We start from the raw sequence: 16,277 nt of genomic DNA, 5'->3' as shown, positions 1-16,277 counted from the left end.
CAGAGAGCTGAAATATTGTCCACACCAAAGCATAGTTTGTCTGTCTGCTTAGCTGCTATATACGGTGATAGAAGCAGAAATATGCCTTCTCCCAATGTACAGACCACATTATGTGTAGACATATAAACGTGATGCAGCTTCTTTCTTTGGTCCCTCCAGTACAATCCTGTTTAACTTATCTGCTTAGTGTCTGGTTATCTGCTTAGGCGGACGGTTTTTGAGATACAACATCACGGGGTAAGAAGTCACAGGGATATACACCTGCAAATAGCTGATCGGTATAAGGATCTGACTTGAGAAGATTTGTAATCTGTAGAGTGTTCATGATTAGTTGTGATCATACAGGACTTCTCTTCTGTGGTTTATCTCCAGAATAGCTGGGTTGAGGGCGTACACTATCATATTTATAGTGTGCGGCGTAGGGATGGCAAATCTGATTTCTGCCCGCAGGTTCCCCGTTTTAATGAGGGAGTAGTGTAATTCTGGTTCCTGATCCGGAGAAAGATCAAAAGAAAAAAATGTATAACCGCAAATGTATTCTTCTCGGTCAATAGCGATCGCGCTGTCTGATTTATCCTTTCCGGAAATATGCACAAGAGCCATGTACTCTCTAATGGCTAATTCGGCATCAAAATTAGGCTGAAAAGGCCTGGCGGGTATCTGTTGTCCATCCAGATACAGAGAAGCAAAATTGATGTCATAATGATTAAAGCAGATAGGATTCTTCTTATACGATCCGCTAAAGGCCTCATTATCGACAAATCCTAATATCACTGTTTTAGGAATCTGCCCGAGGAACAGATTTTCATGGTTCGTAATTCGGGCCCCTGCAGGCACGCTATAGACTTTTAGGCAGGTTCTTTCTAGCCCATATTTAGCCGTGGACGAAAGAAGTGCTTGGCTGTGACCTATTCTGACAGCCGGTGACACTTGCACGCGTTTTATGAACAGGGACGCTCGCGTGATTTGAACTTTATACGGCTCTAGATCGGAAGACATCAGGCAGAAAGAGTCTTTATTTCTAGTCATTTTGACCTTAAGATCCAATCCATTTAATATGAGCTTCGGCTGGTTAAATATATCCCCATAAATAGGGCCCAAAATTTCCACAGATTTAGAACGGCGTGAGGCCTGGGCTCTTTTGATGAAGCCTAAGTTGGGGCCATCAAGAGTCCTATCATGATGATGACCAGACGTGTCTTTGTAGAACAGTCCAGCCGTAAGCTGTGATGACAGTGCTTGAGAACCATAATTCAAAATAGTTTCAATATACGCTCTATAGCTATAAAGATTATCTGATTGCGAGATAATACGATCCCCCAGCGTAATGTCCACTTGGTTGAAAAGCGTCGCTATAGGATAATTAATAAATGCAACGCGAGCGCCGTCTGGGATGTCCGAGTTATCTTGTTTAACTATACGGCAGGTTAGATGTAGGAGGGTATTATTTAAGTCATAATAATATTCTCCGCTGCCCGATATGAAGAATTCCATTGGTGCGTTCTCGGTGAGTGCCGCTATAGGTTGTACTTCAACAAATAGCGATTTTTCAATACTCGTTTGCGTGGGCGGTATGGCGAAAATATCCAATTCAGATTTGGTGCATTCTATGGACCCGTCGTGTATGAAAGCCATGTTGGAGAGTTAGAAGATGTCATCCGCTGAGCGTCTAACCTGTTTCTGACGTCGTTGTCTTTTGCGCAAAGCGCTCTTATCCATGAGCATCGGGGGTGTTGCGAGACGCCTTTTTCTTTTACGAGTATTTTTGGTGACATAAACAAGGCCTGAACCACTTTGAGCTTGCTGGGGCTGATTGATCCGATCCATAACAGCTGTGGAGATAGTTGTGACTGCGTCTTTAGCGATGTTTTTGACAGCCGTCTTTACATGCGGTTTTACTAATTCTAGGCCTTTTCTGAAAAGAGGAACGGCTCTTCTAAAAAGCCCACGGAACAATCCAACAAGCCCCGCCCCATACATATACTCATCACCCCGGAAGCTTTCCAGGCCACGACCCGACTGAGCCACGTAATAATTCACGTACACTTGGGGGTCGCCATACACCCTCTGAGACAGCATTTTAACGTGACGATTCGTTGCGCGGCCTAAAGTGTAATCGTACTAAGCTTTTTCCGTACTTGAATTTAACAGGATTGCCCTGATCGGATAAAATTGTAATTGGGGTAGAGTCAAAATGATGTTTGCACAAGGGTATGTAATCCGGGCGGGCGTAGTGCAATGTGACAATATCAGTGTTTTTACCGCTGATTTCAACGGTTCTTAATAACTGGACATAACTATCTCCCACAATCTGATGCTGAACGATATCTGTGTAAACAATGTATATAATCCAGCGTTTATATCGGCGTATTGTTTCCGTCTTTCAGGTATAGTACCGACAGATGCTTCGCTATATTCTGGCAGGCCTAACAGAACCGACAACTTATGTCCCGGGGCAAACTGTAGGGTTGGCGAGTCGGAAACTGTGACAATTCTTCTCACAGCGTCATAACGCAGTTTAAATACGTCGTTTGTTATCTTCAAGACTTCAATTCGTTCATTGATGGCTCTTATCAAATCCGCAATGTTAGAATAAAATCCAGGCTTCATATAATACTCGTTAAAGACACCCCCCTGTTTAGCGATGAAAAAGTTGCATTCGTACGGATCAAGCGTATCCCACGTATGGGGGTACTGTATCTCCGTTAATGCCACTTCATAAGGTCCCGAGAGATGAACAGGCTTAGGCAATTTCGTAGTATAAGTAGAAATTGTGTTTTCAGGGTAAATTTTAGAGGACGCGTTACTAGGGAGAGTTATATAAAACGAGCCAGACTCCATGATCTATGCGGTCGTCAACTGATTTTCAGTGATCCAGCTGCTAAATTTTGAAGGGTACCCGAGCCACTTTACAAAATAATGCGTAGTACCGCGTCGCCGTCTTTTCTTCAGTATTTTTTCAATTCTGTAAATACGGTTAGCGTCAGCCGGTACGCGCTGTATCTCCTCTTTATAAAATGTTCCCTTTATAGGATCACCGCTCAGGTCGGTTAGTTTATAGAGTGGTTTTTGAAACCGCGTATTAATAGATTTGACTACAAAAATTCCATCCGTGAATGATTGCTCATAACCTTTCGCAAATGTTCCTTTATATTGAGAAATTCGTACATGATCTCCAATATTTAATGAAGGGTTGTCATGCCTCGAGTTCAGAATATCGCTGTAGACATTTCGCCATATTCTTAAAGAGTTATTTTTCGTTACATCCACTGGACGGCACTGAATAGTACGATGATAAGTTCGGTTATAACTGAATACAAGATCAGGTAATATGTCAATATAACGAAAAGTGTTATGTTGTGTGAGGTATCGCCACATTCGTGTTTTTAAAGTCCGGTTAAAACGTTCAATCAATGCGGCCTTTACGGAGTTAGTCGTATAGAAATGATGTATACTGTAGGAACTACAAAGCTGTTTCATGGGGCGGTTCACAAATTCCCTTCCGAGGTCTGTATGAAGTTTTTGGGGGACACGGCCATCATTTTCAAATATCAGCTCGAAGGCTTTCGCGACACTGCTTCCTGATTTGTCTGATAAACCTACGCACCACGCGTATTTTGATAGCGCATCTATAACTGTTAAAATATATTTTAAGCCGTTGTTTTCTTTAGAATATTGTATTAAGCTTACGAGGTCAGCCTGCCACTGATAGTCGATATCTGATACAATTATTTTATTTCTTACAAATTTCTTTCTGGCCGCTCTATGAAGACTGTAAGTATTTTGCGCTGTTAGCCACTGGGCAACACGTCGGCGTTTCACACCATTAATATGCTTGCATAGCTTATCAATTCCACCGAATGAGCCAGGCTTTGTGGGATTAAAATATCTTCTGCGTAAAATGTCTTCAGAGCTTCTAGAATCCATACTGGTTTAAGGTAATAAATCTAAAGAAAGCTCCAGCTTTTCAAAAGTCCAGGGAAAAACACAGGGTCAGAGGAAAAAAAAAACAGATGCCCTGTGTGTGATAAACATCAAGAGGAACTTTACCACATGAATTGGGAGTTAATCAAGCTACATCAAAGAAGGCTTCTATGAAATCCGCCTCTACAAATGTATTTAGTGGTTAAAAACGAATGACATAGCAGGTTATTGACAGCTATCAAGTCGACTCTACAAATGTCTTTAGTACTTTAAAATGATTGACATAGCAGGTTTTTGGCAGATTGACACATCTGTTACTAGTTATCATAGAAAGCTAGGTGGATGACCATTTTCCCGCGCAAAGCTCTTTAAAAAGGACAATTGAAACAGCGATGTCATAACAGCATCTAACAGCCTCACACAGAAGCCCTCTGAACTCTCTCTCCCTCAGCTGAAAGGTAAACATCTCCTGTATTTTTTTTTATTTGTTTATATTTCTTTTATTTTAATATATCTAAAGAGATTTTGACGTGCATTTTAGAAATATTCACAGAAAGTTCTTTTTTAATTTCAGATGGACGCTCAAGGTAACGATACGCAACATCTTCTGGCAAATCTGTTTACTGAAGCCGAACAAGGTAAAACTGTATTTAATTTTTTTTCTTTTTATAACTCACGTTATTTATACGCATTTCTGATCATTTTCACTTTTTTTCAATGTTTAAGCGGATGTATTCGATATCCAGAATTTGGGCACTGCCGCTCTGGCTGAGCTGTTTCCTACGAGTTCTGAAGAATGTTCTGCAGTTGCTGACATTCTAGATATCACACTCGGGGGTATGATTTATATAATTAAGGCCTTTGTCCATATTTACAAACGTGTAGATGTAGAAACTAAATTGCTTTTCTTTTTTCTACAGAGCTGTCAATTGCACCAGAAGATGCTAAAGACACCCAAGTCTCTAAAGCCTGTGAAATGCCGGACCATGTGAAAAACTTCATGAATCCTGGAACGCTGGCGAATAAAGAAAATATTCCGGCAAAAAAGCACAGGCCTGACGCCCCTAGCATTATACCGCAATGGCGTAAGTTAAGCGATTAAACATATTTGAATACTTGTAAATACACACGTTAATACGCATAGATGTAGTCTGATTAGCTTTTTAGTACAGCGCTGCGTAAATATACATGCTGTCATGCATTGTTGTAGTCTGGGTAACTTTTAGTACGCATTAGCTGTGTTAAGCGATATCAAACATGGCTCTGCTGCGCATTATTAATAGAGATGAGCGAGCACCAAAATGCTCGGGTGCTCGTTACTCGGGACGAAAATTTCGCGATGCTCGAGGGTTCGTTTCGAATAACGAACCCCATTGAAGTCAATGGGCGACCCGAGCATTTTTGTATATCGCCGATGCTCGCTAAGGTTTTCATGTGTGAAAATCTGGGCAATTCAAGAAAGTGATGGGAACGACACAGCAACGGATAGGGCAGGCGAGGGGCTACATGTTGGGCTGCATCTCAAGTTCCCAGGTCCCACTATTAAGCCACAATACCGGCAAGAGTGCCCCCCCCCCTCCCAACAACTATTACTTCTGAAAAGCCCTCATTAGCATGGCATACCTTAGATAAGCACCACACTACCTCCAACAAAGCACAATCACTGCCTGCATGACACTCCGCTGCCACTTCTCCTGGGTTACATGCTGCCCCCCCCCCCCCCCCCCCCCCGCGCGCACGACGCAGTGTCCACAGCGCACACCAAATTGTCCCTGCGCAGCCTTCAGCTGCCCTCATGCCACACCACCCTCATGTCTATTTATAAGTGTGTCTGCCAGAGGAAAAGCAGTCACACACTGCAGAGGGTTGGCATGGCTAGGCAGCGACCCCCCCATAAAAGGGGCGGGGAGATAGTCCACAATGCTGTACAGAAGCAATGAGAAATCCAATACTGTGCCACCTCCATCTGGAGCTGCACACGTGGGCATAGCAATGGGGAACCTATGTGCCACACACTAGTCATTCTGTCAAGGTGTCTGCATGCCCCAGTCAGACCGCGTTTTTTTATAAATAGTCACAGCCAGGTACAACTCCGCAATGGGAATTCCGTGTGCACCTACAGCATGGGTGGCTCCCTGGAACTCACCGGCGGTACATAAACGTATCCCATTGCAGTGCCCATCACAGCTGAGGTAACGTCTGATTAAATGCAGGTGGGCTTCGGCCCACACTGCATGCCCCAGTCAGACTGGGGTTCTTTAGAAGTGGACACATGTAGTTACAACTCCGTGTGGACCCACAGCATGGGTGGCTCCCTGGAACCCACCGGCGGTACATAAATATATCCCATTGCATTGCCCATCACAGCTGAGGTAAAGTCGTGCTTAATGCAGGTGGGCTTCGGCCCACACTGCATGCCCCAGTCAGACTGGGGTTCTTTAGAAGTGGACAGATGTAGGTTCAACTCCGTGTGTACCAACAGCATGGGTGGGTGCCAGGAAGCCACCGGCGGTACATAAATATATCCCATTGCAGTGCCCATCACAGCTGAGGTAATGTCATGTTTAATGCAGGTGGGCAAAATATTAATTGGATTACACTGAAGGCGAGGGCCCCAAAAAATTGGTGTACCAACAGTACTAATGTACCTCAGAAAAATTGCCCATGCCCAACCAAGAGGGCAGGTGAAACCCATTAATCGCTTTGGTTAATGTGGCTTAATTGGTAACTAGGCCTGGAGGCAGCCCAGTTTAAATAGAAATTGGTTCAGGTGCAAGTTTCAACACTTTAATGAGCATTGAAACGTATAAAAATTGTTTAGAAAAATTATATGACTGAGCCTTGTGGCCCTAAGAAAAATTGCCCGTTAGGCGTGATTACGTGAGGTTTCAGGAGGAGGAGCAGGAGGAGGAGGAGGAATACTATACAGAGATTGATGAAGCAAAAATGTCCCCGTTTTTGATGGTGATAGAGAACGATGCTTCCATCCGCGGGTGCAGCCTACGTATTGCTTAGGTATCGCTGCTGTCCGCTGGTGGAGAAGAGAAGTCTGGGGAAATCCAGGCTTTGTTCATCTTTATGAGTGTAAGCCTGTCGGTTGACAGGCGGGTACGCTTATCCGTGATGATTCCCCCAGCCGCACTAAACACCCTCTCTGACAAGACGCTAGCCGCAGGACAAGCAAGCACCTCCAGGGCATACAGCGCGAGTTCAGGCCACGTGTCCAGCTTCGACACCCAGTAGTTGTAGGGGGCAGAGGCTTCACGGAGGACGGTCATGCGATCGGCTACGTACTCCCTCACCATCCTTTTACAGTGCTCCCACCGACTTAGCCTTGACTGGGGAGCGGTGACACAGTCTTGCTGGGGAGCCATAAAGCTGTCCAGGGCCTTAAAGAGTGTTCCCCTGCCTGTGCTGTACATGCTGCCTGATCTCCGCGCCTCCCCTGCTACCTTGCCCTCGGAACTGCGCCTTCTGCCACTAGCGCTGTCGGATGGGAATTTTACTATCAGTTTGTCCGCCAGGGTCCTGTGGTATAGCAACACTCTTGAACCCCTTTCCTCTTCGGGTATGAGAGTGGAAAGGTTCTCCTTATACCGTGGGTCGAGCAGTGTGTACACCCAGTAATCCGTAGTGGCCAGAATGCGTGCAATGAGGGTCACGAGAAAGGCATCCTAACATGAAGTCAGCCATGTGTGCCAGGGTACCTGTACGCAACACATGGCTGTCCTCACTAGGAAGATCACTTTCAGGATCCTCCTCCTCCTCCTCCTCCTCCTCCTCCTCCTCCTCAGGCCATACACGCTGAAAGGATGACAGGCAAGCAGCATGTGTACCGTCAGCAGTGGGCCAAGCTGTCTCTTCCCCCTCCTCCTCATCCTCCTCATGCTCTTCCTCCTCCTCCTCAACGCGCTGAGATATAGACAGGAGGGTGCTCTGACTATCCAGCGACATGCTGTCTTCCCCCGGCTCTGTTTCCGAGCGCAAAGCGTCTGCCTTTATGCTTTGCAGGGAAATTCTCAAGAGGCATAGCAGAGGAATGGTGACGCTAATGATTGCAGCATCCCCGCTCACCACCTGGGTAGACTCCTCAAAGTTTCCAAGGAACTGGCAGATGGCTGCCAACCAGGCCCACTCTTTTGAAAAGAATTGAGGAGGCTGACTCCCACTGCGCCGCCCATGTTGGAGTTGGTATTCCACTATAGCTCTACGCTGCTCATAGAGCCTGGCCAACATGTGGAGCGTAGAGTTCCACCGTGTGGGCACGTCGCACAGCAGTCGGTGCACTGGCAGATTAAACCGATGTTGCAGGGTGCGCAGGGTGGCAGCGTCCGTGTGGGACTTGCGGAAATGTGCGCAGAGCCGGCGCACCTTTACGAGCAGGTCTGACAAGCGTGGATAGCTTTTCAGAAAGCGCTGAACCACCAAATTAAAGATGTGGGCCAGGCATGGCACGTGCGTGAGGCTGCCGAGCTGCAGAGCCGCCACCAGGTTACGGCCGTTGTCACACACGACCATGCCCGGTTGGAGGCTCAGCGGCGCAAGCCAGAGGTCGGTCTGCTCTGTCAGACCCTGCAGCAGTTCGTGGGCCGTGTGCCTCTTATCTCCTAAGCTGAATAGTTTCAGCACGGCCTGCTGACGCTTGCCCACCGCTGTGCTGCCACGCCGCGCGACACCGACTGCTAGGGACGTCCTGCTGCTGACACATCTTGATTGCGAGACAGAGGTTGCGGAGGAGGAGGAGGATGGTTTAGTGGTTGAAGCATACAACGCCGCAGATACCAGCACCGAGCTGGGGCCCGCAATTCTGGGGGTGGGTAGGACGTGAGCGGTCCCAGGCTCTGACTCTGTCCCAGCCTCCACTAAATTCACCCAATGTGCCGTCAGGGAGATATAGTGGCCCTGCCCGCCTGTGCTTGTCCACGTGTCCGTTGTTAAGTGGACCTTGGCAGTAACCGCGTTGGTGAGGGCGCGTACAATGTTGCGGGAGACGCGTTGGTGAGGGCGCGTACAATGTTGCGGGAGACGTGGTCGTGCAGGGCTGGGACGGCACATCGGGAAAAGTAGTGGCGACTGGGAACAGAGTAGCGCGGTGCCGCCGCCATCATACTTTTGAAGGACTCCGTTTCCACAACCCTATACGGCAGCATCTCCAGGCTGATAAATTTGGCTATGTGCACGTTAACGCTTGATCGTGCGGGTGCGTGGCGGCGTACTTGCGCTTGCTCTCCAACACTTGCGCTAGCGACGGCTGGACGGTGCGCTGAGAGACATTGGTGGATGGGGCCGAAGACAGCGGAGGTGAGGGTGTGGGTGCAGGCCAGGAGACGGTAGTGCCTGTGTCCTGAGAGTGTGGTTGGATCTGAGTGGCAGGTTGGGGCACAGGGGGAGAGGCAGCGGTGCAAACCGGAGGCGGTGAACGGCCTTCGTCCCACCTTGTGGGGTGCTTGGCCATCATATGTCTGCGCATGCTGGTGGTGGTGAGGCTGTTGGTGGTGTCTCCCCGGCTGATCTTGGCGCGACAAAGGTTGCACACCACTGTTTGTCGGTTGTCTGCACTCTCAGTGAAAAACTGCCAGACCTTTGAGCACCTCGGCCTCTGCAGGGTGGCATGGCGCGAGGGGGCGTTTTGGGAAACAGTTGGTGGATTATTCGGTCTGGCCCTGCCTCTACCCCTGGACACCGCACTGCCTCTTGCAACCTGCCCTGCTGCTGCCCTTGCCTCCCCCTCTGAAGATCTGTCCTCACTAGGCGTTGCAAACCAGGTGGGGTCAGTCACCTCATCGTCCTGCTGCTCTTCCTCCGAATCCTCTGTGCGCTCCTCCCTCGGACTTACTGCCCTTACTACTAGCTCACCGATAGACAACTGTGTCTCATCGTCATCGTCCTCCTCACCCACTGAAAGGTCTTGAGACAGTTGCCGGAAGTCGCCAGCCTCATCCCCCGGACCCCGGGAACTTTCCAATGGTTGGGCATCAGCCACGATAAACTCCTCTGGTGGGAGAGGAACCACTGCTGCCCAATCTGAGCAGGGGCCCGAGAACAGTTCCTGGGAGTCTGCCCGCTCCTGAGAATGTGTCATTGTAGTGAAGTGAGGAGGCTGGGAGGAAGGAGGAGCAGCAGCCAGCGGATTCAGAGTTGCAGCTATGGACGGCGCAGAACTGTGGGTGGACGATAGCTTGCTGGAAGCACTTTCTGCCATGCACGACAGGACCTGCTCACACTGCTCATTTTCTAATAAAGGTCTCCCGCGTGGACCCATTAATTGTGCGATGAATGTGGGGACGCCAGAAACGTGCCCCTCTCCTAATCCCGCAGCAGTCGGCTGCGATACACCTGGATCAGGAGCTCGGCCTGTGCCCACACCCTGACTTGGGACTCCGCGTCCTCGGCCGCGTCCACGTCTTCTAGGCCTACCCCTACCCCTCAGCATGCTGTATTACCAGTAATTCAGAAACAGAACGCTGTAAGTAAATGTGGCGCTTATTGGCCTGTGATTGGAGGCTGACTTCGCTTACGGAACGCCAGGAAGTAATTTGGCGCAAGCCTGCTGTTACACTTTGCTGGCTGCGTATGATTTTGGAGAAGTACTACACCCAGCACACACAGACCCAGAACACTGAGCACAGTGACAGGCAGGCCAAATAGATTTTTTGAACAAATTTTTTTAGCAAAGGCCCACTGCCTATATTAAATTAATATGTCTTCTGTCCCTGCCTCCACACTTCTGGCCCTAGGGTATGACTGCAGGGCGCAATACTCTGCACGGCTGATATACCAAAAAAAAAAAAAAAAGTGCACCACTGCAAAAAGCAGCCTCCGCACTACTGCACACGGTTAGATGTGGCCCTAAGAAGGACCGTTGGGGTTCTTGAAGCCTACACTAACTCCTAACACTCTCCCTATAGCAGCTCCAGCATCAGCAGCACTTTCCCTAAGCTATGTCAGACCGCATCTGTGGCGAGCCGCGGGAGGGGCCGATTTTTATACTCGGGTGACACCTGATCTTGCCAGCCACTCACTGCAGGGGGGTGGTATAGGGGTTGAACGTCGCAGGGGGAAGTTGTAATGCCTTCCCAGTCTTTCTATTGGCCAGAAAAGCGCGCTAACGTCTCAGAGATGAAAGTGAAAGTAACTCGAACATCGCGTGGTGCTCGTTACGAGTAATGAGCATCCCAAACACCCTAATATTCGAACGAGTATCAAGCTCGGACGAGTACGTTCGCTCATCTCTAATTATTAACCCTTGTTTAGCGATGTAATCTATGGCGTTGAGTCAGGATATACGCTGGTTGCTAATACGCTGCGTAATAGGTTACTTAGAACGTATATCGACGGATTATGTTTTACTCATTCCGACACATTTCCTTTTTTATATATAGATACGGCATCACTGATGAACTATAATCCAACACCCGCATCTGAGTTAATACAGCCAGTGCCTAGATATGCCAATCCTTCAGCGACGCGTGTCAACTCGGAGCTCGCCGTGTTAAAGCCTCAAAATGGTCAGTCAAGATACAATGCGCTATTACCGATTTCAGAGCTGGATGAAAACCAATCTCTATCTGTGGAATACAACACAACTTCTGTTGGTCGCTGCAAACCGAGACCATCTCCATTAAAGCCACAAAATGGAGGCGTCAGAGAGGATTATAATACAGCTTCTTTTGCACGCAAAAATCCTGGACTAGGACCATTAACCCGTCAAGATGGGAGCGGCGGATACGAAGCTCTCTCAGCAATTTCTGCGATGGTTGAACACCAGAATAGCGACTGAAGCGTCGGTAAGCCGCATGCCTTAAATTCAAACGATATACGGGACTGTCATAGCATACCTACATGTGATACACAACAAACACTATACACAGCACCCACTGCCCCTAAAACACGTAGAAAGAGAAGCGTAGCTCCCAAAAACATCACAGCAATAGGTGCAAATATGCTGCCCGGTCATAGCACTGTGGCGCCTGATACACCGCAAAATCTATCTGGATCACTCACTAACACTGTTAGTCGTAGAAAGAGGGGGCAGCTCTTGAAAACGCAGAGGGTAAAAGACAAAAAACGCACAAGAGGTATTGGTCTGCAGCTATAGGGAGTGAATTTGCTAGCATACACCATATGGCCTTTCAGATTGGTGGGATAGCAGCATCCTTGAAAGCTGTACACGAAAGGGCTCAGAAGCTTTTGACCTCCGAGCCAGACTCTCGCAGAGGTCCAGAAATATTTGCTTTAAAGCGATAATTGACTGAATTAGTGAGAAAGCACGCAAGTGGCTCCTTATGACCGTCAATGACCGGCTCTGGATTGAAAAAATGTAACAAAAACAAACGTCTTGGCTTTCACAGATCAAGGGTTGTTAAAAAAGCTATAAAAATGCTCCACACAGCTAGGATGTCCATAGACCGTAGAAAAAGTAGAAACTCTACACAACACAACACAGAGACAGGGTGCAGACACTCAGCAACATTCACAACTGTCTGAACATCATGAGCCCGATGTAGTTGTTGATCAGCCTGGTAATGGGTCGGTTTTTTTAGAGTCTTTTTTTCATAGGCGCCGCGAACTTTCAAGGTTCAGGGGCATTGAGCATGTAGAGCATTTCAGGTTTGTGAATTTAGACGGTATACAGTCATTTACCGATGCTATGAGGGCCATTCATGGGGCTGTTGAGTCTTTGTTCAATAGAATACGGACTGATATTCAGCCCGGCGACTACATACATCTAAGTCTGAATGGCGGCAGGTCTCTGGATACGGTTTATTCCAAAAAGCAGCTCAGGGATGACTTTAATGTGGAGAGCTTTTTAAGCGCTGTGGCTTCAGCACTTCAAGGTAATGCAGAATGTTTATCCGGCGATTGTTTGCATCTGGTTGTCACAATAATAAAAAATAGGAGAGGTGGAGTGACTCGTCGCAGGCGCTTGAATTCGATACTTTACACAAAGATCATCAAACAGAAAAAGCGCTGGTTGTATGACTTTAACAATTATGATTCAAACCTATGTTTGGCTGCTAGTCTGTACGCAATGCTGGAGGTGGGGGCAGCTGCTCCTGCTGCTGATGGTGATTTATTGGCACGTGCTAAGCAGCTACACGCTGCTCTTGGAATCCCTGAAAACCAGCTGGTCAGTTTTAGTGATGTAGATGCTTTTGAGAGATACCTGAACATATCTATCAAAATTCTGTATCATAGCGATGGTGATTGGCGCTATTATCACACAGGCTCCGTGTCCGCGGGTAAAACTGTGTATATTTTGTATCATGATAAACATTACTACGGAATTACAAACATCAAAAGCTTTATTGGGGAACAATATTTTTGTGATCATTGTAATTCAGTTTACCACCACAAGAATAACCATTCTTGCCAGCATTTTTGTACAGCATGCCAAAAAAATGATTGCGCTGAAAGTATCGGACAACAGTATCGCTGTCCCAACTGTTGTGTATTTTGTCGCTCGAGCGAATGTTTATCACGGCATGAGAAGTTGGCCGCGATTGATTTTACGTTTTGCAGAGTTAAAACATTTTGTGATCGTTGTTATCGATTTGTGCCCAACAGTGATGATGGTCATAAATGTAAGGGGCTGTGCTGCCACGTTTGTCGTGCCCCGTTGCAAAAATTTGATAGACATCTGTGCTACATGCAGCGCTACAAACCGCCTAAGAAAAATGAACGGTATATTTTTTACGATTTTGAATGTTCACAGGATACGGGTTTGCATATAGCGAATTTCATTTTTGCGACGACCTTGTACGGTCAGAACTCTTGGGAGTTCGAGAGTAAAACGTGCACTCGTGACTTTGTCCAGTTCTTTGCCAGTGGCAAGTTTGCAGGCTACACCTTTATTGCCCATAATGCTGGTAGATACGACGCGTATTTTATCATTAAGCAATTGATCCGAGAACGAATACGTGTAAAGCTGATTAGTCAAGGAGGGCGGCTTTTGTGTGTGACAGCGCCTGATATGAACTTGAGGTTCATAGACTCGCTGAGTTTCATACCCATGAAACTTAGCAAGTTACCGCAAGCTATGGGCTTTTCTGATTCCAAGGGACACTTCCCACACTTTTTCAACACTGAGGAAAATCAAAATTATGTCGGACCCCTACCTGATGTTAAATATTATGGGGTAGAATACATGATGTCTGATGAGAAAAAGGAGTTTATGGAATGGTATGAGTCGCAAAAAGATGTTTTTGATTTAAAGAATTATTGCAAAAAAGTTGTTGCTGTTTTGAGACAAGCATGCGAGCTTTACAGAGATCAAGTCATGGAAATGACTAAAAAGCCTGTTTTAAAATACTGTACAGAGCGGCGCAAAAAGGTTCCGACGACGATATGTGTTGATCCTTTTCAGCACATCACTCTGGCATCTGTGTGTATGGCTATGTACATGTTTAAATTCCTTCCAAAAGACACTATAGCCATTGTACCTGCTGATAATTATCACAAAACAAAAAAACGTTACTCGACACCCGCTATTCAGTGGCTCATGTACGTGTCTCACACAGAAAACATTGACATTCAACACGCTCTGAGAGGAGGTGAAAAACAGGTGGGCCGCTATTTTTTTGACGGCTATGCGTTTGTTAACGGTCAGCGCATCGCTTTTGAATTTGCCGGGTGCTATCACCACGGATGTACCTCTTGTTACAATGAAAAGGATGTAAACAAACTCACTAAGACCACTTACAGCCAGCTGTATCACACTTTTCTAGCCAAGAAACGTTTCTTACAACAATGCGGATTTACAGTGCGCGTCTTGTGGGAGCATGAGTGGAAGGAAATGGTTGAAAAGGAACCACAGCTTCAATCATTTCTTCTCAAAATGCAGTTCCCAGTTCCGCTAGAACCGCGTGATGCACTCTATGGCGGGAGAACTAACGCCATAAAGCTCTATCACAAGCAGGCTGCTGGGGAGATGATAAATTACTACGATTTCACCAGTCTGTACCCCTTTGTCAACAAAACAAAAACATATCCTGTAGGACACCCTGAGATCATTTATAAAGATTTTGGTTACATCAAAAATTACTTTGGCCTTGCAAAAGTTAAAGTATATCCGCCCAGAGATTTATTTTTCCCGGTATTGCCTGTGAAAATGAACAAGAAGTTGATGTTCCCCCTCTGTTACAGATGCGCTCTAAACTCACAGGTAGAACCCTGCACACACAGTGAGGAGGACCGCGCTATTGTCGGTACTTGGTGTACGATAGAGCTAGAGATGGCCGTAGAGAAGGGGTACAGGATAGCACACATCTACGAAATCTGGCATTTTCCTAGAACCTCGAATGACCTGTTTGCACCCTACATTAAGTTACATCTTAGGGATAAACAGGAGGCCTCTGGTTACCCTAGCTGGTGTACGGATGATGTCAAGAAAAGCGAATACATCGCCGCCTTTCTTGAAAAAGAAGGTGTACAATTACAGCCTGACAATGTGGTTGTGAATTCCGCTAAAAGGCAAATCTCCAAACTTTTCCTTAACTCCTTGTGGGGTAAATTTGCCCAGAAACCTGACCTTCCGTGTACCAGCATCGTGACTAATCCCGACGAGCTTTTTGAGTACGTGTTTCTCCCCTACTATGAGATTTCAGGTTTGAAATTTATTGATGACGAGACAGCCAACATCACCTGGAAATACACAAAAGAACATCCCAAAATCAACAAAAACACAAACATCTTTATAGCTTGTTTCACAACCGCTTACGCCAGACTAGAATTGTACTCTATTCTGGACCGACTGCAGGAGAGGTGTCTTTATCACGACACAGACTCGGTCATTTTTGTGCATCGAGAAGGCGAGTGGAATCCGCCGTTAGGCGATTACCTGGGTGAGCTAACCAGCGAGATACCCGATGACACATACATCACAGAGTTTGTGTCTGCGGGGCCTAAAACCTACGGTTACAAGCTGAACACGGGTAAAACCGTCTTAAAAGTTAAAGGCATAACGCTAAACGTTGCTAACACGCAACATGTAAATTTTGACAGCCTAAAAGATCTAGTTTTGGATTATCAGCACAATTCCTCCCCTGAAACGCAGAAATCTATTCACATAGAACAGCCTGGGATTGTGAGAAATAAGAAATACTGGGATATTGAAACAAGGCCATTGCGCAAAACACAAAGATGCGTTTACACAAAGAGATACTTGTTAGATGATTTTACGACATTGCCTTTCGGCTATTAGTTCATATGTCAGATGGACGTCTGACACATTCTATTCAGTTCCTGTAATATCGTTTGAATTTATGTATGTTGGCTGAATCTGTATCATGACTCGTCTGCTTCTTTTCCTGACCAGGCTTTGTAAGAAATAAGAAGCATCGGGTCTCTGGCGC

The 16,277-nt window shown here is 46.7% G+C and overlaps 1 protein-coding gene across 1 annotated transcript; it reads right to left on the bottom strand.

The window, feature by feature from the left end:
- Positions 1-327: 327 nt before the first annotated feature.
- Positions 328-1,635, bottom strand: LOC136577420 (uncharacterized protein F54H12.2-like). Its single transcript, XM_066577316.1, has one exon. The coding sequence runs from the start codon at positions 1,633-1,635 to the stop codon at positions 328-330; it is 1,308 nt and encodes a 435-aa protein (XP_066433413.1).
- Positions 1,636-16,277: the final 14,642 nt, after the last annotated feature.

The sequence above is a fragment of the Eleutherodactylus coqui genome, chromosome 8 (assembly GCF_035609145.1).
Source record: "Eleutherodactylus coqui strain aEleCoq1 chromosome 8, aEleCoq1.hap1, whole genome shotgun sequence".
NCBI classification, from domain to species: Eukaryota; Metazoa; Chordata; class Amphibia; order Anura; family Eleutherodactylidae; genus Eleutherodactylus; species Eleutherodactylus coqui.
This window is presented reverse-complemented; position numbering and strand designations above follow the sequence as displayed.

Excerpts from the sequence above, each read along its gene's own strand:
- LOC136577420 (XM_066577316.1), bottom strand. The coding sequence starts at position 1,635 with ATGGCTTTCATACACGACGGGTCCATAGAATGCACCAAATCTGAATTG.